Source organism: Salvelinus fontinalis, chromosome 6, assembly GCF_029448725.1.
Source record: "Salvelinus fontinalis isolate EN_2023a chromosome 6, ASM2944872v1, whole genome shotgun sequence".
Classification (NCBI taxonomy): domain Eukaryota; kingdom Metazoa; phylum Chordata; class Actinopteri; order Salmoniformes; family Salmonidae; genus Salvelinus; species Salvelinus fontinalis.
This window is the reverse complement of record NC_074670.1, coordinates 827,718-855,490: the sequence shown is the minus strand read 5'-3', so window position 1 is coordinate 855,490 and position 27,773 is coordinate 827,718. Positions and strand designations below refer to the sequence as shown.

The 27,773-nt window shown below is 44.5% G+C and overlaps 1 protein-coding gene across 5 annotated transcripts in view; it reads left to right on the top strand.

Annotated features, from left to right (window-relative positions):
• LOC129856837 (collagen alpha-1(XIV) chain-like) overlaps positions 1–27,773 on the top strand; it is a 254,053-nt gene that overhangs the window by 7,736 nt on the left and 218,544 nt on the right. For all 5 annotated transcript variants that reach the window (XM_055924547.1, XM_055924545.1, XM_055924543.1 and 2 more), the window contains exons 3-4: positions 9,946–10,062; positions 27,043–27,186. In XM_055924547.1, coding sequence (XP_055780522.1) covers positions 9,946–10,062; positions 27,043–27,186 — 261 coding nt within the window. The remainder of the gene's footprint in view (positions 1–9,945; positions 10,063–27,042; positions 27,187–27,773) is intronic.

Sequence of the window (27,773 nt, the reverse complement as noted above, 5' to 3'; positions counted from 1 at the left end):
CCTGGGTTCATCTGGTGTGGGAGTGGAGGCTCTGTGGACTGGTGTGGAGCAGACCTGGGTTCATCTGGTGTGAAGAGTGTCATCCCTGTCCATCTGGCAGTCCAGGCAGGCTCAATCAAACCATTAACAAATACTATTTGAACCCAGGTCTGGTGTGAAGAGGGGGATTTCTGGCTCCTGTCAGTGGAGGGTGTATATATAATATATATCTGGTCTGCACGTCTCTCCCCCACAGCTCTCTGCTCGGATCAAGCTAGGCCACTTACCGTTTCCTGTATATATAATACACTGGGAGTTACATTTGTTGCAAAAAGAAGTGATTTTAGGTCATTTGAACCTCCAGTCACCACTGTCTTTCGTCTCCTATTGTAGTGGACACTGGACACAACTATCTGCTACAAGCTGTAACAGCGAGCCTCTTTATCTGTCTCTGGGCACCACAGTGTGTTGTCTGGTTAGGCTCTGGGGTCAGTGACTTGCTGTTTCATATGACCGAGTCCTTCGCTAATGATTCTCTATTGATTCCATGTCTGACTGTACGGGTCAGCTTCGTGCTGTACTCCAAATGGCATCAGATTAGCTTCTAGTTACCTAATTAGAAAAACAAGGTGTTTCATTTGAGCGTGTTAAAATCTAGATTGGTGAATTTGTATGTTTAGGGAGAGATGCTGATGAGAGTGTCAGAAAAACAGTTCAATAAAACCAACACAGATTGTTGTGTTTTTAATTACCTGCACAGTAGAGTACACTCTTACAATAAGAGGTTTCAAAAGGGTTCTTCTGCTGTCCCCATTAGAGCACCCTTTTTGGTTCCAGGTAGAACACTTTTGGGTTCCATGTAGAACCCTTTTGGGTTCCATGTAGAACCCTCTGTGGAAAGGGTTCTACATGGAACCTCAAAAGGTTTACCTGGAACCAAAAGGGTTCTTCAAAGGGTTTTCCTACGGGGACAGCCGAAGAACCCTTTTAAGGTTCTAGATAGCACCCTTTTGTTCTAGGAGTGTAGAGCGTAGAGTGGTCATAATGGCCTGTGTTGTTAATGCTACTGTCTTAATGTTAATTTTAAATCCATGTCTGGGGTTTCATTTAGGCCTGGATGAGTAGAATGAAGAACATATTGACATTCTATGTAAACCTAATTCACATTATCCAAATAACTCTTGGTCAATATGTCTTCTCTAATCCCCACATTTGTAGTATTTAACATGACAGTTCTCTTAACCAACTTTGACTGAACGGCCACGGATGTATACTGCAGCCTCATTGTCCACGTGGTGTGATCGAGGACTAGCCTTAATATTTAAATACCCTCAGCAGGGATTTACGCACCATGCTGGTAACAGATAAAAAAGATGAAGCTAGGCCTTAGTCAGGTAGGTGAGCAGCGTGCAGAGAGAGGGAAGACATACAGACAGACAGGTAAAGGGCTCAGAGGATTCAGGGGTAAGTGCTATCTGCCACAACAGAAGACTCCTCACATGGAGGAGAGGGATGAGAGGAGAGAGGGATGAGAGGAGAGAGGGAGGAGAGGAGAGAGGGATGAGATGAGAGGGATGAGATGAGAGGGATGAGATGAGAGAGAGAGGAGAGGAGAGAGAGAGATGAGGAGAGAGAGATGAGGAGCGAGAGGAGAGAGAGAGGGATGAGAGGAGAGAGGGAGGAGAGGAGAGAGGGATGAGAGGAGCGAGAGGGATGAGAGGAGAGAAGAGAGGGACGAGGATCGAGGGATGAGAGGAGAGGAATGAGAGGAGAGAGGGATGAGAGGAGAGAGGGATGAGAGGAGAGAGGGATGAGAGGAGAGAGGGATGAGAGGAGAGAGAGATGAGAGGAGAGAGAGATGAGGGATGAGAGGAGAGAGGGATGAGAGGAGAGAGGGATGAGAGGAGAGGGAGAGAGAGAGGAGAGGGAGAGAGAGAGGAGAGGGAGAGAGAGAGGAGAGGGAGAGAGAGAGGAGAGGGAGAGAGAGAGGAGAGAGAGATAAGGAGTGAGAGGAGAGAGAGAGGGATGAGAGGAGAGAGGGATGAGAGGAGAGAGGGATGAGAGGAGAGAGGGATGAGAGGAGAGAGAGATGAGGAGCGAGATGAGAGGAGAGAGGGATGAGAGGAGAGAGGGATGAGAGGAGAGGAGAGAGAGATGAGGAGAGAGAGATGAGGAGCGAGAGGAGAGAGAGAGGGATGAGAGGAAGAGGATAGAGGGATGAGAGGAGAGGAGAGAGGGATGAGAGGAGAGAGAGAGAGAGGAGAGGAGAGAGGGATGAGAGGAGCGAGAGGAGAGAGAGGGATTAGAGGAGAGAGAGGGATGAGAGGAGAGAAGAGAGGGACGAGGATCGAGGGATGAGAGGAGAGGAATGAGAGGAGAGAGGGATGAGAGGAGAGAGGGATGAGAGGAGAGAGGGATGAGAGGAGAGAGGGATGAGAGGAGAGAGGGATGAGAGGGATGAGAGGAGAGAGAGATGAGGAGCGAGATGAGAGGAGAGAGGGATGAGAGGAGAGAGGGATGAGAGGAGAGATAAAACCACTTGAAAGGGCTGCTTGTTTCTGTATTGGTCTGTTCTAATGTATATTATAATGTAACTGTCATGGAGTCACTTTGTGTTTAATCATTGAGAAGTCAGAGGATTGTAGGGAACAGGTGGAATAATGTCATGCTGATAGTCAAGGGTGGAATAATGACATGCTGATAGTCAAGGGTGGAACAATGACATGCTGATAGCCAAGGGTGGAATAATGACATGCTGATAGCCAAGGGTGGAGTAATGTCATACTGATAGTCAAGGGTGGAATAATGACATGCTGATAGCCAAGGGTGGAACAATGACATGCTGATAGCCAAGGGTGGAGTAATGTCATACTGATAGTCAAGGGTGGAATAATGACATGCTGATAGCCAAGGGTGGAGTAATGTCATACTGATAGTCAAGGGTGGAATAATGACATGCTGATAGCCAAGGGTGGAATAATGACATGCTGATAGCCAAGGGTGGAATAATGACATGCTGATAGCCAAGGGTGGAACAATGACATGCTGATAGCCAAGGGTGGAATAATGTCATGCTGATAGCCAAGGGTGGAATAATGACATGCTGATAGCCAAGGGTGGAATAATGACATGCTGATAGCCAAGGGTGGAACAATGACATGCTGATAGCCAAGGGTGGAACAATGACATGCTGATAGCCAAGGGTGGAGTAATGTCATACTGATAGCCAAGGGTGGAATAATGTCATACTGATAGCCAAGGGTGGAATAATGACATGCTGATAGCCAAGGGTGGAATAATGACATGCTGATAGCCAAGGGTGGAACAATGACATGCTGATAGCCAAGGGTGGAGTAATGTCATACTGATAGCCAAGGGTGGAACAATGACATGCTGATAGCCAAGGGTGGAGTAATGTCATACTGATAGCCAAGGGTGGAACAATGACATGCTGATAGCCAAGGGTGGAACAATGACATGCTGATAGCCAAGGGTGGAACAATGACATGCTGATAGCCAAGGGTGGAACAATGACATGCTGATAGCCAAGGGTGGAACAATGACATGCTGATAGCCAAGGGTGGAGTAATGTCATACTGATAGCCAAGGGTGGAACAATGACATGCTGATAGCCAAGGGTGGAATAAGGAAATGCATCACATCGTGAAGGAATCCCTCTCACAGCTGACGTATTCATCTGTGGAAACCTCGACTCACAATAGTGTTCCACTCTTCCTCTAGGAATCCTCCACACCCTCATCCTCTCACAGAGCAAATGGATGTATATGTTCCGATACATTATTCAGATCTCATGTACAGTTGAGTCAGGCTGACAGATGCTCCCATGCACTCGGGGGGGTGATCTATCAGTGAATGAACCAGAGGGTTGCTGGCATCAATATCTCAGGTGCCACATACTGCCGATGTTCCCTTGACAGGAACGTAACCTCTGTTCCAGCCTCTCCCACCTTATGTGTGTATCTCAGCGAGTTGACAAAAGCAGAAGACTAATGTCTATCTGGACTAATAAACATCCTCTATCCTCCGGCAACTCAATTCATGTGCAGTGAGTCAGACGGTACAAATGGAAAGTACTTAAAGATGGGAATTTATGAATTTGTAGCTACTTCTGGCCAGGCAGTTGGTGATAAATACCTCACATTAAATTCACATCTAGTATCCAGTCATTATTTAATTGTCTTTTCTGTTTCCCAGGGGGTTTTAAATACCTCACATTATATTCACATCTAGTATCCAGTCATTATTTAATTGTCTTTTCTGTTTCCCAGGGGGTGTTCTAGGCCTGTATAACTGTTTAAGGTGTCACCAAATGTATTCATTACAAATCTGTTTATACACACGGTTGGATAAAACACTAGAGATCACAGCATATGTTCAGATTATGGGACTGAACAGAAATTTCAGGATATATTTACTCAGCACAAATTTATACACATTTAAAACTGAAATATCACGTTTTCATAATAAGTATTCAGACCCTTTACTCAGTACTTTGTTGAAGCACCTTTGGCAGCGATTACAGCCTCATGTCTTCTTGGGTATGACGCTACAAGCTTGGCACACCTGCATTTGGGGAGTTTCTCCCATTCTTCTCTGCAGATCCACTCAAGCTCTGTCAGGTTGGATGGGGAGCGTCGCTGCACAGCTATTTTCAGGTCTCTCCAGAGATGTTCGATCGGGTTCAAGTCCTGGCTCTGGCTTGGCCACTCAAGGACATTCAGAGACTTGTTCCAAAGCCATTCCTTCATTGTCTTGGCTGTGAGCTTAGGGTTGTTGTCCTGTTGGAAAGTGAACCTTTGCCCCAGTCTGAGGTCCTGAGCGCTCTGGAGCAGATTTTCATCAAGAATCTCTCTGTACTTTGCTCTGTTCATTTTTCCCTCGGTCCTGACTAGTCTCCCAGTCCCTGCCGCTGAAAAACATCCCAACAGCATGATGCTGCCACCACAATGCTTCACTGTAGGGATGGTGCCAGGTTACCTCTAGACGTGACGCTTGGCATTCAGGCCAAAGAGTTCAATCTTGGTTTCATCAGACCAGCGAATCTTGTTTCTCATGGTCTGAGAGTCCTTTAGGTGCCTTTTGGCAAACTCCAAGCGGGCTGTCGTGTGCCTTTTACTGAGGAATGGCTTCCGTCTGGCCACTCTACCATAAAGGCCTGATTGGTGGAGTGCTGCAGAGATGGTTGTCCTTCTGGAAGGTTCTCCCTTCTCCACAGAGGAAATCTGGAGCTCTGTCAGAGTGACCATCTGGTTCTTGGTCACCTCCCTGACCAAGGCCCTTCTACCCCAATTGCTCAGTTTGGCCGGGGCGGCCAGCTCTAGGAAGAGTCTTGGTGGTTCCAAACCTCTTCCATTTAAGAATGATGGAGGCCACTTTGTTCTTGGGGACCTTCAATGCTGCAGACATTTTCTGGTACCTTTCCTCAGATCTGTGCCTCGACACAATCCTGTCTCTGAACTCTATGGACAATTCCTTTGACCTCATGGCTTGTTTTTTTCTCTGACATGAACTGTCAAATGTAGGACCTTATATAGATAGGTGTGTGCCTTTCCAAATCATGTCCAATCAATTGAATTTACCACAGGTGGACTCCAATCAAGTTGTAGAAACATCTCAAGGATGATCAATGGAAACAGGATGCACCTGAGCTCAGTTTAGAGTCTCATAGCAAAGAGTCTGAATACTTATGTAAATAAGTTATTTTTATAATTTTTATTGTATACATTTGAAAAAAATTATAAAAACCTGTTTTCGTTTTTTGTCATTATGGGCTATTGTGTGTAGATTAATGAGGAACAAAAACTATGTAATCCATTTTAGAATAAAGCTGTAACATAACAAAATGTGGAAAAAGTCAAGGGGTCTGAAAACTTTCCGAATGCACTGTATTTACTGAACACAGAAACAACCCCCAGATGAGTTCCTATCAGGTTTATAGGAGATATTTACTCAACACAGAAACAACCCCCAGATGAGTTCCTATCAGGTTTATAGGAGATATTTACTCAACACAGAAACAATCCCCAGATGAGGTCCTATCAGGTTTATAGGAGATATTTACTCAACACAGAAACAATCCCCAGATGAGGTCCTATCAGGTTTATAGGAGATATTTACTCAACACAGAAACAATCCCCAGATGAGGTCCTATCAGGTTTATAGGAGATATTTACTCAACACAGAAACAATCCCCAGATGAGTTCCTATCAGGTTTATAGGAGATATTTACTCAACACAGAAACAATCCCCAGATGAGGTCCTATCAGGTTTATAGGAGATATTTACTCAACACAGAAACAATCCCCAGATGAGGTCCTATCAGGTTTATAGGAGATATTTACTCAACACAGAAACAATCCCCAGATGAGGTCCTATCAGGTTTATAGGAGATATTTACTCAACACAGAAACAATCCCCAGATGAGGTCCTATCAGGTTTATAGGAGATATTTACTCAACACAGAAACAATCCCCAGATGAGGTCCTATCAGGTTTATAGGAGATATTTACTCAACACAGAAACAATCCCCAGATGTGTTCCTATCAGGTTAGTGATTATATATATCTATTTCTCGGAATTAAAAGTTTCCCTTTATCCTTCAGCGTTTATTTATAGCTTGTGCCAGATTGTATATAACTTTACATGCCTATATTCTTCCTAATAAACAGCTTCAAGTCCCTATATGGTAGATACTGTAGTAGATTCATAGATTTATAAGCATGTAAAGATTACATTGGTACCCATTCTACTACTTGCAAGGAGGAACAAACACCACTGTGTTTGTTGGCCTGGGCATTGAGCCTTGTCTTCTCAACTTCTCATTGTCTTTTCAACTTCTCATTGTCTTCTCAACTTCTCATTGTCTTTTCAACTTCTCATTGTCTTTTCAACTTCTCATTGTCTTTTCAACTTCTCAGTGTCTTCTCAACTTCTCAGTGTCTTTTCAACTTCTCAGTGTCTTTTCAACTTCTCAGTGTCTTCTCAACGTCTCATTGTCTTTTCAACTTCTCATTGTCTTCTCAACTTCTCAGTGTCTTCTCAACTTCTCAGTGTCTTTTAAACTTCTCAGTGTCTTTTCAACTTCTCATTGTCTTTTCAACTTCTCATTGTCTTTTCAACTTCTCATTGTCTTCTCAACTTCTCATTGTCTTTTCAACTTCTCATTGTCTTTTCAACTTCTCATTGTCTTTTCAACTTCTCATTGTCTTTTCAACTTCTCATTGTCTTTTCAACTTCTCATTGTCTTCTCAACTTCTCAGTGTCTTTTCAACTTCTCAGTGTCTTCTCAACTTCTCAGTGTCTTCTCAACTTCTCATTGTCTTCTCAACTTCTCAGTGTCTTCTCAACTTTTCAGTGTCTTCTCAACTTCTCAGTGTCTTCTCAACTTCTCAGTGTCTTCTCAACTTCTCAGTGTCTTCTCAACTTCTCAGTGTCTTCTCAACTTCTCAGTGTCTTCTCAACTTCTCAGTGTCTTCTCAACTTCTCAGTGTCTTCTCAACTTCTCAGTGTCTTCTCAACTTCTCAGTGTCTTTTCAACTTCTCAGTGTCTTTTCAACTTCTCAGTGTCTTCTCAACTTCTCAGTGTCTTCTCAACTTCTCAGTGTCTTCTCAACTTCTCAGTGTCTTCTCAACTTCTCAGTGTCTTTTCAACTTCTCAGTGTCTTCTCAACTTCTCATTGTCTTCTCAACTCAAAAGGTGGGAATGTAGTAGTGTGGTTCTGGTGACTAGTTTGTAGTTCAACTAACATAGAATGTAGACCAAGTGAATGGTGAAAGTGCTATGCAACAACCTTATAAATAGTTCTGTGTCAATCTCAGATAGTAGTATTTAACCATACTACTGGAATAATGTCTGTCCATAGTTGGGGAAAAAGGAGAACCACTTTTCATTTGGTTGATCTTATTGGCTACGAGAAACACCATGCTGTTACATGGTACTAAGAAGTAAGAGCAACTTTATGTAAAAAAAAAGTCTCATTCACTTCCTCATAGCAGCCTGCGTATAGAAACGGCAGATAGCATCAATATCTAGCTATAGCCTGGCTGCTCTAATGTAATCCTAAGAGAATGTCTTCCACGGACTGTTCTTTCCATCGGGACAGCAGGTGAAGCTGATTGATTCTCCATCAACTGAGAGATCAAACATTTACTGACTCTTAACAGTCTGCAGCACCTGTCTTTTTGAAGGAAATGTCGATGCTGTCATCGGCTTAGAAACGCTAGCCTGGAATACCATCTGATTCGCTCTGTTTCACAATTATTTTACATGAAACAAAGTTTATCAGTTGGGTTTTCAGGCTATAAAAATGTCCCTCCCTCCCTCCCTCCCTCCCTCCCTCCCTCCCTCCCTCCCTCCCTCCCTCCCTCCCTCCCTCAAAAAGTAAGAGAATATGACTGACATTTAAGAACCCTCTCTGTCTATAACTGTTTGTTTTGCAACATGTTATTCTACAGCAATATGTTATTTTACAGCAATATTTTATTTTACAGCAATATGTTATTTTACAGCAATATTCTTTTCTACAACAATATGTTATTTTACAGCAATATTCTATTCTACAACAATATGTTATTTTACAGCAATATTCTATTCTACAACAATATGTTATTTTACAGCAATATTCTATTCTACAACAATATCTTATTTTACAGCAACATTCTATTCTACAACAATATGTTATTTTACAGCAATATTCTATTCTACAACAATATGTTATTTTACAGCAATATTCTTTTCTACAACAATATCTTATTTTACAGCAATATTCTATTCTACAACAATAAGTTATTTTACAACAATATGTTTTCCAATATGTTATCTGATATGTTTTCCGATATGTTTTCCGATATGTTTTCCAATATGTTTTCCAATATGTTTTCCAATACGTTATCCAATATGTTTTCCAATATGTTTTCCGATATGTTTTCCGATATGTTTTCCGATATGTTTTCCGATATGTTTTCCGATATGTTTTCCGATATGTTTTCCAATATGTTATCCAATATGTTATCCGATATGTTATCCGATATGTTATCCGATATGTTATCCGATATGTTATCCGATATGTTATCCGATATGTTATCCGATATGTTTTCCGATATGTTTTCCGATATGTTTTCCGATATGTTATCCGATATGTTATCCGATATGTTATCCGATATGTTATCCGATATGTTTTCCGATATGTTTTCCGATATGTTATCCGATATGTTATCCGATATGTTATCCGATATGTTTTCCGATATGTTTTCCGATATGTTTTCCGATATGTTTTCCGATATGTTTTCCGATATGTTTTCCAATATGTTTTCCAATATGTTATCCAATATGTTATCCAATATGTTATCCAATATGTTATCCAATATGTTATCCAATATGTTATCCAATATGTTTTCCAATATGTTTTCCAATATGTTATCCAATATGTTATCCAATATGTTATCCAATATGTTATCCAATATGTTTTCCAATATGTTATCCAATATGTTATTAAATATGTTTTCCAATATGTTATCCAATATGTTTTCCAATATGTTATCCAATATGTTTTCCAATATGTTATCCAATATGTTATTGCACAACAATATGTTATCCAATATGTTTTCCAATATGTTTTCCAATACGTTATTGTGTTATACCAGAATGGGTTTTCTTTGTAGACGTCTGTTTAATGTCTGTGTGTGATTAACCTGGCTGATGTGTAGTACTGTAGTGGCACTAACACCTGCTGGGGTTTGTATCTGCCTCCCAAATCTTACCATATTCCGTCTGTGGTGCACTACCTTCAATCAGAGTCCTATGGGTCCTGGTCAGAAGTAGTGCACTAAATAGAGAATAGGGTGCTATTTGGGACAAAAATCTGTATTCAACATATTAATCATCAATACACAAACTGTAACTGAATGAGTCAGTATTAATGATAGTCTATTGTTGTTCTGTTTCAGTTCCAGCTCCCAGAAGATTACGTTTTAAAGTGCTGGCCACCAGCAAATTACATGTGTCTTGGAAAGAGCCGAAAGGGAATTTCGACGGCTACAGAGTTTTATACCACAGTGAACCAGGTAAGATGTTTAATAATCTGTCTATGCCTTTAGTTGATGTACGCATTCTACTGTATATAGTTCAGAGTAGTAGAAGCTCTGTATCAGTCTGGTTCCATGCTGTATGGGCTGTATCAGTCTGGTTCCATGCTGTATCAGTCTGGTTCCATGCTGTATCAGTCTGGTCCCACGCTGTATCAGTCTGGTCCCACGCTGTATCAGTCTGGTCCCACGCTGTATCAGTCTGGTTCCATGCTGTATGGGCTGTATCAGTCTGGTTCCATGCTGTATGGGCTGAATCAGTCTGGTTCCATGCTGTACGGGCTGTATCAGTCTGGTTCCATGCTGTATCAGTCTGGTCACATTCTGTATGGGCTGTATCAGTCTGGTTCCATGCTGTATGGGCTGTATCAGTCTGGTCCCATGCTGTATCAGTCTGGTCCCATGCTGTATCAGTCTGGTCCCATGCTGTATCAGTCTGGTCCCATATTGTATCAGTCTGGTCCCATTCTCTATGGGCTGTATCAGTCTGGTCCCATTCTCTATGGGCTGTATCAGTCTGGTTCCATGCTATATGGGCTGTATCAGTCTGGTTCCATGCTGTATGGGCTGTATCAGTCTGGTTCCATGCTGTATGGGCTGTATCAGTCTGGTCCCATGCTGTATCAGTCTGGTCCCATTCTGTATGGGCTGTATCAGTCTGGTTCCATGCTGTATGGGCTGTATCAGTCTGGTCCCATGCTGTATCAGTCTGGTCCCATTCTGTATGGGCTGTATCAGTCTGGTTCCATGCTGTATGGGCTGTATCAGTCTGGTCCCATGCTGTATGGGCTGTATCAGTCTGGTCCCATGCTGTATCAGTCTGGTCCCATTCTGTATGGGCTGTATCAGTCTGGTTCCATGCTGTATGGGCTGTATCAGTCTGGTCCCATGCTGTATGGGCTGTATCAGTCTGGTCCCATGCTGTATCAGTCTGGTCCCATGCTGTATCAGTCTGGTTCCATGCTGTATGGGCTGTATCAGTCTGGTCCCATGCTGTATGGGCTGTATTAGTCTGGTCCCATGCTGTATCAGTCTGGTTCCATGCTGTATGGGCTGTATCAGTCTGGTTCCATGCTGTATGGGCTGTATCAGTCTGGTTCCAAGCTGTATGGGCTGTATCAGTCTGGTTCCATGCTGTATGGGCTGTATCAGTCTGGTCCCATGCTGTATCAGTCTGGTCCCATGCTGTATCAGTCTGGTCCCATGCTGTATCAGTCTGGTCCCATGCTGTATCAGTCTGGTTCCATGCTGTATGTGCTGTATCAGTCTGGTCCCATGCTGTATGGGCTGTATCAGTCTGGTTCCATGCTGTGTCAGTCTGGTCCCATGCTGTATCAGTCTGGTCCCATTCTGTGTGGGCTGTATCAGTCTGGTTCCATGCTGTATGGGCTGTATCAGTCTGGTTCCATGCTGTATGGGCTGTATCAGTCTGGTTCCATGCTGTATGGGCTGTATCAGTCTGGTCCCATGCTGTATCAGTCTGGTCCCATTCTGTATGGGCTGTATCAGTCTGGTTCCATGCTGTATGGGCTGTATCAGTCTGGTCCCATGCTGTATCAGTCTGGTACCATGCTGTATGGGCTGTATCAGTCTGGTTCCATGCTGTATGGGCTGTATCAGTCTGGTCCCATGCTGTATCAGTCTGGTTCCATGCTGTATGGGCTGTATCAGTCTGGTCCCATGCTGTATGGGCTGTATCAGTCTGGTCCCATGCTGTATGGGCTGTATCAGTCTGGTCCCATGCTGTATCAGTCTGGTCCCATGCTGTATCAGTCTGGTCCCATGCTGTATCAGTCTGGTCCCATGCTGTATCAGTCTGGTTCCATGCTGTATGGACTGTATCAGTCTGGTTCCATGCTGTATGGGCTGTATCAGTCTGGTTCCATGCTGTATCAGTCTGGTCCCATGCTGTATCAGTCTGGTTCCATGCTGTATGGGCTGTATCAGTCTGGTTCCATGCTGTATGGGCTGTATCAGTCTGGTCCCATGCTGTATCAGTCTGGTTCCATGCTGTATGTGCTGTATCAGTCTGGTCCCATGCTGTATGGGCTGTATCAGTCTGGTTCCATGCTGTATCAGTCTGGTCCCATGCTGTATCAGTCTGGTCCCATTCTCTATGGGCTGTATCAGTCTGGTTCCATGCTGTATAGGCTGTATCAGTCTGGTTCCATGCTGTATGGGCTGTATCAGTCTGGTTCCATGCTGTATGGGCTGTATCAGTCTGGTCCCATGCTGTATCAGTCTGGCCCCATTCTGTATGGGCTGTATCAGTCTGGTTCCATGCTGTATGAGCTGTATCAGTCTGGTCCCATGCTGTATCAGTCTGGTTCCATGCTGTATGGGCTGTATCAGTCTGGTCCCATGCTGTATGGGCTGTATCAGTCTGGTCCCATGCTGTATGGGCTGTATCAGTCTGGTCCCATGCTGTATGGGCTGTATCAGTCTGGTCCCATGCTGTATGGGCTGTATCAGTCTGGTCCCATGCTGTATCAGTCTGGTCCCATGCTGTATCAGTCTGCTTCCATGCTGTACGGACTGTATCAGTCTGTTTCCATGCTGTATGGGCTGTATCAGTCTGGTTCCATGCTGTATCAGTCTGGTCTCATGCTGTATCAGTCTGGTTCCATGCTGTATGGGCTGTATCAGTCTGGTTCCATGCTGTATGGGCTGCATCAGTCTGGTCCCATGCTGTATCAGTCTGGTCCCATGCTGTATCAGTCTGGTTCCATGCTGTATGTGCTGTATCAGTCTGGTCCCATGCTGTATGGGCTGTATCAGTCTGGTCCCATGCTGTATCAGTCTGGTCCCATGCTGTATCAGTCTGGTTCCATGCTGTATGGGCTGTATCAGTCTGGTCCCATGCTGTATCAGTCTGGCCCCATGCTGTATGGGCTGTATCAGTCTGGTCCCATGCTGTATCAGTCTGGTTCCATGCTGTATGGGCTGTATCAGTCTGGTCCCATGCTGTATGGGCTGTATCCGTCTGGTCCCATGCTGTATGGGCTCTATCTGTCTGGTCCCATGCTGTATGGGCTAGCAATACCTCGAGACTTCCTTAATATTAGACATCGCACACCAGCTGTTATTGACAAAGAGACAGACACCCCCACCCCTCGTCTTACCAGACGTGGCTGCTCTGTCCTGCCGATGCACAGAAAACCCAGCCAACTGTATATTATCCATGTCGTCGTTCAGCCACGACTCTATGAAACATAAGATATTACAGTTTGTAATTAATGTACCGTTGGTAGGATAGTCTCGAACTGAGATCATCCAGTTTATTCTCCAATGATTGCACGTTGGCCAATAGAACGGACGGTAGAGGCGAGTAACCCAGTCGCCGACTAATTCTCACAAGGCACCCCAATCTCCGCCCCCTGTATTTCCGTATTTTCTTCATGCGAATGACAGGGATTTTGGGCCTGGTCTCGGAGAACCAGTATATCCTTCGTGTCCGACTCATTAAAGATAAAATCTTTGTCCAGTTTGAGGTGAGTAATCACTGCTCCGATATCCAGAATGTCTTTTCAGTCATAAAAGACGGTAGCAGAAACATTATGTACAGAATAAGTTACAAACAATGCAACAAAAAAAACACCCAAAATAGCACAATTGGTTAGGAGCACGTTAAACGGAAGCTATCCCCTTTGGCGCCACGATGAATGAACCCAGGGTGATGATAATGAATGAACCCAGGGTGATGATAATGAATGAACACAGGGTAATAATAATGAATGAACCCAGGGTGATGATAATGAATGAACCCAGGGTGATGATAATGAATGAACCCAGGGTAATGATAATGAATGAACCCAGGGTAATGATAATGAATGAACCCAGGGTAATGATAATGAATGAACCCAGGGTAATGATAATGAATGAACACAGGGTAATAATAATGAATGAACCCAGGGTAATAATAATGAATGAACACAGGGTGATGATAATGAATGAACCCAGGGTGATGATAATGAATGAACCCAGGGTAATAATAATGAATGAACACAGGGTGATGATAATGAATGAACACAGGGTGATGATAATGAATGAACACAGGGTAATGATAATGAATGAACCCAGGGTAATGATAATGAATGAACACAGGGTGATGATAATGAATGAACACAGGGTGATGATAATGAATGAACACAGGGTGATGATAATGAATGAACACAGGGTAATGATAATGAATGAACCCAGGGTAATAATAATGAATGAACACAGGGTAATGATAATGAATGAACCCAGGGTGATGATAATGAATGAACCCAGGGTGATGATAATGAATGAACACAGGGTGATGATAATGAATGAACCCAGGGTGATGATAATGAATGAACACAGGGTAATGATAATGAATGAACACAGGGTAATGATAATGAATGAACACAGGGTGATGATAATGAATGAACCCAGGGTGATGATAATGAATGAACACAGGGTGATAATAATGAATGAACACAGGGTAATGATAATGAATGAACACAGGGTGATGATAATGAATGAACACAGGGTGATAATAATGAATGAACACAGGGTGATAATAATGAATGAACACAGGGTGATGATAATGAATGAACACAGGGTAATAATAATGAATAAACCCAGGGTTATGATAATGAATGAACCCAGGGTGATGATAATGAATGAACCCAGGGTGATGATAATGAATGAACCCAGGGTGATAATAATGAATGAACCCAGGGTAATGATAATGAATGAACCCAGGGTAATAATAATGAATGAACCCAGGGTAATAATAATGAATGAACACAGGGTAATGATAATGAATGAACCCAGGGTAATGATAATGAATGAACACAGGGTAATGATAATGAATGAACACAGGGTGATGATAATGAATGAACACAGGGTGATGATAATGAATGAACACAGGGTGATGATAATGAATGAACACAGGGTAATAATAATGAATGAACACAGGGTAATAATAATGAATGAACACAGGGTAATGATAATGAATGAACACAGGGTAATGATAATGAATGAACCCAGGGTTATGATAATGAATGAACCCAGGGTAATGATAATGAATGAACCCAGGGTAATGATAATGAATGAACCCAGGGTAATAATAATGAATGAACCCAGGGTAATGATAATGAATGAACCCAGTGTAATAATAATGAATGAACACAGGGTAATAATAATGAATGAACACAGGGTAATGATAATGAATGAACCCAGGGTAATGATAATGAATGAACCCAGGGTAATGATAATGAATGAACCCAGGGTAATGATCATGAATGAACCCAGGGTAATGATCATGAATGAACACAGGGTAATGATAATGAATGAACACAGGGTAATGATAATGAATGAACACAGGGTAATAGTAATGAATTAACCCAGGGTAATGATAATGAATGAACACAGGGAAGAGTTGGCTAAACACACTGGACCACAGAAGATATGTTTTGAAAAAGGGGCTTATTTGATCTTGAGTAAAGTTAAACACCCCCATACAGCTGAATGAATGAATCTTGACAACTCCTATTGCCATTGACACCATTGAGTTGATAAGACAGCACCAACAGTTGTGAGACCCGGCTTAGAGAGTTTTAGGGAATATTTACCCTGCCTGTCTGTAAGGAAGGTCAGTGTTGTCTAACAAAGCCTGTCAGACATCTTGGATTAAACAATGAGGACAGAGATAACATCAACACACACACACACACACACACACACACACACACACACACACACACACACACACACACACACACACACACACACACACACACACACACACACAGGCCCACCCTCCCCCAACCTGATGTTTAGTGAAAAGTCATTCTGTGGTCTATTGACCAGCCCCTGTGGGCCCCCTCCCTTTGTTAAAGACACAACAAAAGAATTTGACCCGATGTGTCGTTGATTGATCCTGGACTTCATCCTGGGAGATCACCTATGCGTTAGTTAAAGTCAATGCAGTACTCTTAAATGAGAACAGAGAGATTATCATTGTTGCACGAATCCACTCCAGTTCCAATGTTCCCTAATGTTCCACCTCGGGGAAGCCTACGGTTTCTGTTTGACTAATTAGAGAGGCTGGGGTTGGAGCAGGACATGTGAAAGTTTTTTTCGTTTCAGGCCTCGACATTTAAAATAGTTGGACAAGCAGATTATAGATTTAAGTTGTAAAACAGAAATCCCAATATCAAACAGTTAGGCTTCTTCAATCAGAACCAGGTCACAGTGTCCTCTGGATGGAACGTTTTGCTCACTGTCCTCCCAGTCTCTGTAGAGCGCATCGGAGCGGACTTTCTATCAGCTAGTCGCGAGATGTGTTTTTGAGATCAAAGCGAGCCGTGTTTGAACATATGTTGATTAATAGTTGCTAGGGAGTTATTTGCCTGTTTCTAGCAGATTTGGTCAGCATGGTGCATCACCTGGGTGTGTGGCAGTGGGCCATTGAGAGAGAGAGAGTGAGAGAGAGAGATGTCATGTCCCATATTCTAAAATAACTTTCCACCGGTTCTCCTGTAGAACCACAAATGACCAGCATGCAGTTGTTACGGGTGCACCGTTGATGAAACCAATGCTGCAGACTCTGCTTGTAAAATCGTCTCTCAAGCGCTCACAATTGGCTAAGATTCTCCTCTATTCAATAGTGACCATGAAATTATGACAAAGTAAAACAATATTCTTAGAATAATCTAATTGGGTGGGCAGCCCTACTCCTGTAGAGACCAGGAGAGATACTGAGTGTGCAGGGTGGCCAGTCCTCCTCCTGTAGAGACCAGGAGAGATACTGAGTGTGCAGGGTGGCCAGTCCTCCTCCTGTAGAGACCAGGAGAGATACTGAGTGTGCAGGGTGGCCAGCCCTCCTCCTGTAGAGACCAGGAGAGATACTGAGTGTGCAGGGTGGTCAGCCCTCCTCCTGTAGAGACCAGGAGAGATACTGAGTGTGCAGGGTGGTCAGCCCTACTCCTGTAGAGACCAGGAGAGATACTGAGTGTGCAGGGTGGTCAGCCCTCCTCCTGTAGAGACCAGGAGAGATACTGAGTGTGCAGGGTGGCCAGCCCTCCTCCTGTAGAGACCAGGAGAGATACTGAGTGTGCAGGGTGGTCAATCCTCCTCCTGTAGAGACCAGGAGAGATACTGAGTGTGCAGGGTGGTCAGCCCTCCTCCTGGAGAGACCAGGAGAGATACTGAGTGTGCAGAGTGGCCAGCCCTCCTCCTGGAGAGACCAGGAGAGATACTGAGTGTGCAGGGTGGTCAGCCCTCCTCCTGTAGAGACCAGGAGAGATACTGGGTGTGCAGGGTGGCCAGCTCTCCTCCTGTAGAGACCAGGAGAGATACTGGGTGTGCAGAGTGGCCAGCCCTCCTCCTGGAGAGACCAGGAGAGATACTAAGTGTGCAGGGTGGTCAGCCCTCCTCCTGGAGAGACCAGGAGAGATACTGAGTGTGCAGGGTGGTCAGCCCTCCTCCTGTAGAGACCAGGAGAGATACTGGGTGTGCAGGGTGGCCAGCCCTCCTCCTGGAGAGACCAGGAGAGATACTGAGTGTGCAGGGTGGTCAGCCCTCCTCCTTTAGAGACCAGGAGAGATACTGAGTGTGCAGGGTGGTCAGCCCTCCTCCTGTAGAGACCAGGAGAGATACTGGGTGTGCAGGGTGGCCAGCTCTCCTCCTGTAGAGACCAGGAGAGATACTGGGTGTGCAGAGTGGCCAGCCCTCCTCCTGGAGAGACCAGGAGAGATACTAAGTGTGCAGGGTGGTCAGCCCTCCTCCTGGAGAGACCAGGAGAGATACTGAGTGTGCAGGGTGGCCAGCCCTCCTCCTGGAGAGACCAGGAGAGATACTGAGTGTGCAGGGTGGTCAGCCCTCCTCCTGTAGAGACCAGGAGAGATACTGAGTGTGCAGGGTGGTCAGCCCTCCTCCTGTAGAGACCAGGAGAGATACTGAGTGTGCAGGGTGGTCAGCCCTCCTCCTGGAGAGACCAGGAGAGATACTGAGTGTGCAGAGTGGCCAGCCCTCCTCCTGGAGAGACCAGGAGAGATACTGAGTGTGCAGGGTGGTCAGCCCTCCTCCTGTAGAGACCAGGAGAGATACTGGGTGTGCAGGGTGGCCAGCTCTCCTCCTGTAGAGACCAGGAGAGATACTGGGTGTGCAGAGTGGCCAGCCCTCCTCCTGGAGAGACCAGGAGAGATACTAAGTGTGCAGGGTGGTCAGCCCTCCTCCTGGAGAGACCAGGAGAGATACTGAGTGTGCAGGGTGGTCAGCCCTCCTCCTGTAGAGACCAGGAGAGATACTGAGTGTGCAGAGTGGCCAGCCCTCCTCCTGGAGAGACCAGGAGAGATACTGAGTGTGCAGGGTGGTCAGCCCTCCTCCTGTAGAGACCAGGAGAGATACTGAGTGTGCAGGGTGGTCAGCCCTCCTCCTGGAGAGACCAGGAGAGATACTGAGTGTGCAGGGTGGTCAGCCCTCCTCCTGTAGAGACCAGGAGAGATACTGAGTGTGCAGGGTGGCCAGCCCTCCTCCTGTAGAGACCAGGAGAGATACTGGGTGTGCAGAGTGGCCAGCCCTCCTCCTGTAGAGACCAGGAGAGATACTGAGTGTGCAGGGTGGTCAGCCCTCCTCCTGTAGAGACCAGGAGAGATACTGAGTGTGCAGGGTGGTCAATCCTCCTCCTGGAGAGACCAGGAGAGATACTGAGTGTGCAGGGTGGTCAATCCTCCTCCTGGAGAGACCAGGAGAGATACTGAGTGTGCAGGGTGGCCAGCCCTCCTCCTGTAGAGACCAGGAGAGATACTGAGTGTGCAGGGTGGTCAGCCCTCCTCCTGGAGAGACCAGGAGAGATACTGAGTGTGCAGGGTGGTCAGCCCTCCTCCTGTAGAGACCAGGAGAGATACTGAGTGTGCAGGGTGGTCAGCCCTCCTCCTGTAGAGACCAGGAGAGATACTGAGTGTGCAGGGTGGCCAGCCCTCCTCCTGGAGAGACCAGGAGAGATACTGGGTGTGCAGGCTTTTGCTCCAGCCCTGCTCGAAACACACCACATTGTAAAACAAACCAGCTGCTCAACAGTAACTTAATAAGCTGACTCTGGTGTGTTTGAGCAGGGTTGGATAAAAAGCCAGCACACCCAACAGCTCTCCTGTTCAGCTCTCTGTCTCATGGAACCAGACTGATACAGCATGGAACCAGACTGATACTACTCCTGTTGGGTCTAATGAGGTATAATACTACTCCTGTTGGGTCTAATGAGGTATAATACTACTCCTGTATGGTCTAATGAGGTATAATACTACTCCTGTTAGGTCTAATGAGGTGTAATACTACTCCTGTTGGGTCTAATGAGGTATAATACTACTCCTGTTGGGTCTAATGAGGTATAATACTACTCCTGTTGGGTCTAATGAGGTATAATACTACTCCTGGTGGGTCTAATGAGGTATAATACTACTCCTGGTGGGTCTAATGAGGTATAATACTACTCCTGTTGGGTCTAATTAGGTATAATACTACTCCTGTTGGGTCTAATAAGGTATAATACTACTCCTGTTGGGTCTAATGAGGTATAATACTACTCCTGTTGGGTCTAATGAGGTATAATACTACTCCTGTATGGTCTAATGAGGTATAATACTACTCCTGTTGGGTCTAATGAGGTATAATACTACTCCTGTTGGGTCTAATGAGGTATAATACTACTCCTGTTGGGTCTAATGAGGTATAATACTACTCCTGATGGGTCTAATGAGGTATACTACTACTCCTGTTGGGTCTAATGAGGTGTAATACTACTCCTGGTGGGTCTAATGAGGTATAATACTACTCTTGTTGGGTCTAATGAGGTGTAATACTACTCCTGTATGGTCTAATGAGGTATAATACTACTCCTGTTGGGTCTAATGAGGTTTAATACTACTCCCGTTAGGTCTAATACTACTCCTGTTGGGTCTAATGAGGTATAATACTACTCCTGTTGGGTCTAATGAGGTATAATACTACTCCTGTTGGGTCTAATGAGGTATAATACTACTCCTGTTGGGTCTAATGAGGTATAATACTACTCCTGTTGGGTCTAATGAGGTATAATAATACTCCTGTTGGGTCTAATGAGGTGTAATACTACTCCTGTATGGTCTAATGAGGTATAATACTACTCCTGTTGGGTCTAATGAGGTATAATACTACTCCTGTTGGGTCTAATGAGGTATAATACTACTCCTGATGGGTCTAATGAGGTATAATACTACTCCTGTTGGGTCTAATGAGGTATAATACTACTCCTGTTGGGTCTAATGAGGTATAATACTACTCCTGTTAGGTATAATACTACTCCTGTATGGTCTAATGAGGTATAATACTACTCCTGTATGGTCTAATGAGGTGTAATACTACTCCTGTATGGTCTAATGAGGTATAATACTACTCCTGTTGGGTCTAATGAGGTATAGTACTACTCCTGTTAGGTCTAATGAGGTATAATACTACTCCTGTTGGGTCTAATGAGGTATAATACTACTCCTGTTAGGTCTAATGAGGTGTAATACTACTCCTGTTGGGTCTAATGAGGTGTAATACTACTCCTGTTGGGTCTAATGCGGTATAATACTACTCCTGGTGGGTCTAATGAGGTATAATACCACTCCTGTTGGGTCTAATGGGGTATAATACTACTCCTGTTGGGTCTAATGCGGTATAATACTACTCCTGGTGGGTCTAATGCGGTATAATACTACTCCTGTTGGGTCTAACGAGGTATAATACTACTCCTGTTGGGTCTAATGAGGTATAATACTACTCCTGTTGGGTCTAACGAGGTATAATACTACTCCTGTTGGGTCTAATGAGGTATAATACTACTCCTGTTTATCATACTGACTGGGAGCGAGACCACTCACCTAGACTAGTGTCCACTGTTTATCATACTGACTGGGAGAGAGACCACTCACCTAGACTAGTGTCCACTGTTTATCATACTGACTGGGAGAGAGACCACTCACCTAACCCAGTGTCCACTGTTTATCATACTGACTGGGAGAGAGACCACTCACCTAGACTACTGTCCACTGTTTATCATACTGACTGGGAGAGAGACCACTCACCTAACCCAGTGTCCACTGTTTATCATACTGACTGGGAGAGAGACCACTCACCTAGACTAGTGTCCACTGTTTATCATACTGACTGGGAGAGAGACCACTCACCTAGACTAGTGTCCACTGTTTATCATACTGACTGGGAGAGAGACCACTCACCTAACCCAGTGTCCACTGTTTATCATACTGACTGGGAGAGAGACCACTCACCTAGCCCAGTGTCCACTGTTTATCATACTGACTGGGAGAGAGACCACTCACCTAGCCCAGTGTCCACTGTTTATCATACTGACTGGGAGAGAGACCACTCACCTAGACTAGTGTCCACTGTTTATCATACTGACTGGGAGAGAGACCACTCACCTAACTCAGTGTCCACTGTTTATCATACTGACTGGGAGAGAGACCACTCACCTAGCCCAGTGTCCACTGTTTATCATACTGACTGGGAGAGAGACCACTCACCTAACCCAGTGTCCACTGTTTATCATACTGACTGGGAGAGAGACCACTCACCTAACCCAGTGTCCACTGTTTATCATACTGACTGGGAGAGAGACCACTCACCTAACCCAGTGTCCACTGTTTATCATACTGACTGGGAGAGAGACCACTCACCTAGCCCAGTGTCCACTGTTTATCATACTGACTGGGAGAGAGACCACTCACCTAACCCAGTGTCCACTGTTTATCATACTGACTGGGAGAGAGACCACTCACCTAGCCCAGTGTCCACTGTTTATCATACTGACTGGGAGAGAGACCACTCACCTAGCCCAGTGTCCACTGTTTATCATACTGACTGGGAGAGAGACCACTCACCTAACCCAGTGTCCACTGTTTATCATACTGACTGGGAGAGAGACCACTCACCTAGACTAGTGTCCACTGTTTATCATACTGACTGGGACAGAGACCACTCACCTAGACTAGTGTCCACTGTTTACCATACTGACTGGGAGAGAGACCACTCACCTAGCCCAGTGTCCACTGTTTATCATACTGACTGGGAGAGAGACCACTCACCTAGACTAGTGTCCACTGTTTATCATACTGACTGGGAGAGAGACCACTCACCTAGCCCAGTGTCCACTGTTTATCATACTGACTGGGAGAGAGACCACTCACCTAGACTAGTGTCCACTGTTTATCATACTGACTGGGAGAGAGACCACTCACCTAGACTAGTGTCCACTGTTTATCATACTGACTGGGAGAGAGACCACTCACCTAGCCCCCTGTCCACTGTTTATCATACTGACTGGGAGAGAGTCCATTCACCTAGACTAGTGTCCATATTAGGAAGGTGTTCTTAATGTTTTGTACTCTTAGTGTATTTTGACACATTGGTTATGGTTATATTATAATGATTTCCTTTTGCCATTTGTTTGATACAAAAGGTCACATTAGACTGGTTTCCATTTCCAGAACTTCTAATACCCTTTAATTATAAGTGCAATTTCTCTGATCTTGATCGTGCTGTTTCCTGCTGGTGCTTCAGCGTTAACAGTAATCTGCTGAGTCATCACTTCTAGATGCTAGGTCCATCCCCTAAATCTCCCTCCTCTGTTCTCTCTCTCTGTCTCTTTCTCCTTTTCTCTCTCTCCATCACTCTCTAACTCTCTCTCTTCACCACCCTCTCTATCTCCCTCTCTGTCTCCCTCCTAATCTCTCACGCTCTTCCTCTCCATCTCCTCTCTCTTCCTCTCCCTCAATCTCTCTCTCTCTCTTTCTTCACCCCCCGCCCCTCTCTCTCTCTCCCTCTCCCCCGATCTCCTCCCTCTCCCTCTCCATCTCCCCGATCTCCTCTCTCTCTCTCTCTCTCTCCATCTCCCCCGATCTCCTCCCTCTCCCTCTCCATCTCCCCGATCTCCTCTCTCTCTCCCTCTCCATCTCCCCCTCTCCCCCCTCTCTGTCTCCCTCTCCTCTCCCTCCCTCTCCCTCTCCCCCTCTCCCTCTCCCTCTCTCTCTGTCTCTCTCTCTCTCTCTCCCTCTTCCCCCGATCTCCCCCCTCTCTCTCCCTCCCTCTCCTCGTTTAACACGTCCAACCCCATCCTTCGGCAGTGTTCTGTGTGAAAGTGCTGCTGATTAAGCACGGTTCGTCTCTTCCTATTGATCGGTCAGGCCTGTAGGATTTAAATCATCCTAATTGGTCAATAATGTGAACTGCTGAAGCTCTGAGAAATTTTACTGCGGAGGGAACTGAAAGTGGAGCCGTACGTGTGGCATGTGGAGAGAAGAGGAGGAGAGGAGGGAAGAGGAGTGAAGAGGGGAGGAGAAGAGAAGATAAAAGGAGATAGGACAGGAGGAGAGAGGAGAGGTCCTGAGATCAAGCCCCAGCATGTTGGCTGACTGGCAACTAAGATGGTTTATGCAAATGAAGTTTGGCTAAACAAATGGAAAACAATTTACTCTTAAATACACTTAACCCATTTTGAGTAACTGACTAAATGGATCTGAAATGATTCAGCTTTGTCTGGATTTGTGGTTGACCACGATTCACCTGAATATGACGGGTGAAGGAAAACGTCTCGGTTAAATTCACCTGAATATGACGGGTGAGGGAAAACGTCTCGGTTAAATTCACCCTGAATTTGACGGGTGAAGGAAAACGTCTCGGTTAAATTCACCCTGAATTTGACGGGTGAAGGAAAACGTTAGGATAAATTCACCTGAATATGACGGGTGAGGGAAAACGTCTAGGTTAAATTCACCTGAATATGACGGGTGAGGGAAAAGGTCTAGGTTAAATTCACCTGAATATGACGGGTGAAGGAAAACGTCTCGGTTAAATTCACCTGAATATGACGGGTGAGGGAAAACGTCTAGGTTAAATTCACCTGAATATGACGGGTGAAGGAAAACGTCTAGGTTAAATTCACCTGAATATGACGGGTGAGGGAAAACGTCTAGGTTAAATTCACCTGAATATGACGGGTGAAGGAAAACGTCTAGGTTAAATTCACCTGAATATGACGGGTGAAGGAAAACGTCTAGGTTAAATTCACCTGAATATGACGGGTGAAGGAAAACGTCTAGGTTAAATTCACCTGAATATGACGGGTGAAGGAAAACGTCTAGGTTAAATTCACCTGAATATGACGGGTGAGGGAAAACGTCTAGGTTAAATTCACCTGAATATGACGGGTGAGGGAAAAAGTCTTGGTTAAATTCACCCTGAATATGACGGGTGAAGGAAAACGTCTAGGTTAAATTCACCTGAATATGACGGGTGAGGGAAAACGTCTAGGTTAAATTCACCTGAATATGACCGGTGAAGGAAAACGTCTAGGTTAAATTCACCCTGAATATAACGGGTGAGGGAAAACGTCTAGGTTAAATTCACTCTGAATACGACGGGTGAGGGAAAACGTCTAGGTTAAATTCACCCTGAATATGACTGGTGAAGGAAAACGTCTAGGTTAAATTCACCTGAATATGACGGGTGAGGGAAAAAGTCTAGGTTAAATTCACCTGAATATGACCGGTGAAGGAAAACGTCTAGGTTAAATTCACCCTGAATATGACGGGTGAGGGAAAACGTCTAGGTTAAATTCACTCTGAATACGACGGGTGAGGGAAAACGTCTAGGTTAAATTCACCTGAATATGACGGGTGAAGGAAAACGTCTCGGTTAAATTCACCTGAATATGACGAGTGAAGGAAAACGTCTAGGTTAAATTCACCCTGAATATGACGGGTGAAGGAAAACGTCTAGGTTAAATTCACCTGAATATGACAGGTGAAGGAAAACGTCTAGGTTAAATTCACCTGAATATGACGGGTGAAGGAAAACGTCTAGGTTAAATTCACCCTGAATATGACGGGTGAAGGAAAACGTCTCGGTTAAATTCACCTGAATATGACGGGTGAAGGAAAACGTCTCGGTTAAATTCACCTGAATATGACGGGTGAAGGAAAACGTCTAGGTTAAATTCACCTGAATATGACGGGTGAAGGAAAACGTCTAGGTTAAATTCACCCTGAATATGACGGGTGAATGAAAACGTCTAGGTTAAATTCACCTGAATATGACGGGTGAGGGAAAACGTCTCGGTTAAATTCACCTGAATATGACGGGTGAAGGAAAACGTCTCGGTTAAATTCACCTGAATATGACGGGTGAAGGAAAACGTCTAGGTTAAATTCACCTGAATATGACGGGTGAAGGAAAACGTCTAGGTTAAATTCACCCTGAATATGACGGGTGAATGAAAACGTCTAGGTTAAATTCACCTGAATATGACGGGTGAGGGAAAACGTCTCGGTTAAATTCACCTGAATATGACGGGTGAAGGAAAACGTCTAGGTTAAATTCACCTGAATATGACAGGTGAAGGAAAACGTCTCGGTTAAATTCACCTGAATATGACGGGTGAAGGAAAACGTCTCGGTTAAATTCACCTGAATATGACGGGTGAAGGAAAACGTCTAGGTTAAATTCACCTGAATATGACCGGTGAAGGAAAACGTCTAGGTTAAATTCACCTGAATATGACGGGTGAGGGAAAACGTCTCGGTTAAATTCACCTGAATATGACGGGTGAGGGAAAACGTCTCGGTTAAATTCACCTGAATATGACGGGTGAAGGAAAACGTCTAGGTTTAATTCACCTGAATATGACGGGTGAGGGAAAACGTCTAGGTTAAATTCACCTGAATATGACGGGTGAAGGAAAACGTCTCGGTTAAATTCACCTGAATATGACGGGTGAAGGAAAACGTCTAGGTTAAATTCACCTGAATATGACAGGTGAAGGAAAACGTCTAGGTTAAATTCACCTGAATATGACGGGTGAAGGAAAACGTCTAGGTTAAATTCACCTGAATATGACGGGTGAGGGAAAACGTCTCGGTTAAATTCACCTGAATATGACAGGTGAGGGAAAACGACTCGGTTAAATTCACCTGAATATGACGGGTGAAGGAAAACTTCTAGGTTAAATTCACCTGAATATGACGGGTGAGGGAAAACGTCTCGGTTAATTTCACCTGAATATGACGGGTGAAGGAAAACTTCTCGGTTAAATTCACCCTGAATATGACGGGTGAAGGAAAACGTCTCGGTTTCAGTAAAGAAGTCACAGTAAGTCCATTTGGAATTTCTGATATTTGTCCCTTTGCATTCGTAGTAGATTTCATAACACGCAGAGCCTCAGGGCAGAAAGACCCAGACCCCAAATGATTAAAAGATAAGATTGTGTAAAACATGTGTCTCATGTGTACCTGTCCTTAAGCTTTAGAGACAATGCTGAGGTGTGAGGGATCACTTATCGTTGTCACCCCCCCCCCCCCCCACACACTAACCACCACAAGCATCCTCATAGTGCACTACTTCACACAACAGCCTAGACATTGAGACTCCTGGAAAAGCTTGATTGGGAAATTGATGCATTGGAATGCTTATCTGAGTCTACATCCAAAATGGCACCCTCTTCCCTTTATAGTGCACTACATTTGACCAGAGCCCTATATAGAGCAGGGTTTCTCAACACCTGGTTGTATTTGGCCAACCAGGTATTTTTCATTTGTATTTTACATGTTCTATTGTTGGATATAAAATACTGCAAAAATCTGCTCCAAGTGATTTTAATTTTGGAGAAGTCTGTTCCCAAGTATTCCCACGCATAACAGAGAGACATGTAGTCATATACAAATGTAAGCAAGGTTTGAAGTGAATATGTTTAAGTCAAAACATTATATCTGGTGGGGTCACATTTAGTTTGGGCTTCCTGCGGTCAACTTGCAGTCTACAAATGATTTGTAATTATGTTTTGGCCCCCCTACCATCTGCTCATCTCGTCGATGATCCTGATATAGGGAATAGGATGGCGTTTTGGACGCACCCTAGGCCCCCACCCTGATTTCTCTCTCCAATCTCCAACAGGCGAAGAGAAGAAGGAGCTGCGGGTTTCCAAGGGGGATAATAAAGTGGTGATACAGGACTTTGATGCCATGAAGGAGTACCACGTCAGGGTTCTAGCTGTGAGAGGGAACCAGCAGAGCAGAGCACTACAAGGGAAGTATGCAGGTATGTAACAGACTGGTTCTGTGTCATTGTGTTCCAATCATAGTATGCAGGTATGTAACAGACTGGTTCTGTGTCAATTTGTTCCGCTCATAGTATGCAGGTATGTAACAGACTGGTTCTGTGTCATTGTGTTCCACTCATAGTATGCAGGTATGTAACAGACTGGTTCTGTGTCAATTTGTTCCGCTCATAGTATGCAGGTATGTAACAGACTGGTTCTGTGTCAATTTGTTCCGCTCATAGTATGCAGGTATGTAACAGACTGGTTCTGTGTCATTGTGTTCCACTCATAGTATGCAGGTATGTAACAGACTGGTTCTGTGTCAATTTGTTCCGCTCATAGTATGCAGGTATGTAACAGACTGGTTCTGTGTCATTTTGTTCCACTCATAGTATGCAGGTATGTAACAGACTGGTTCTGTGTCATTTTGTTCCACTCATAGTATGCAGGTATGTAACAGACTGGTTCTGTGTCATTGTGTTCCACTCATAGTATGCAGGTATGTAACAGACTGGTCATTTTGTTCCACTAATTTCTGAATAGTAAACTGACTATAGATAGAAACCTCACATTCATAGCATTGCTT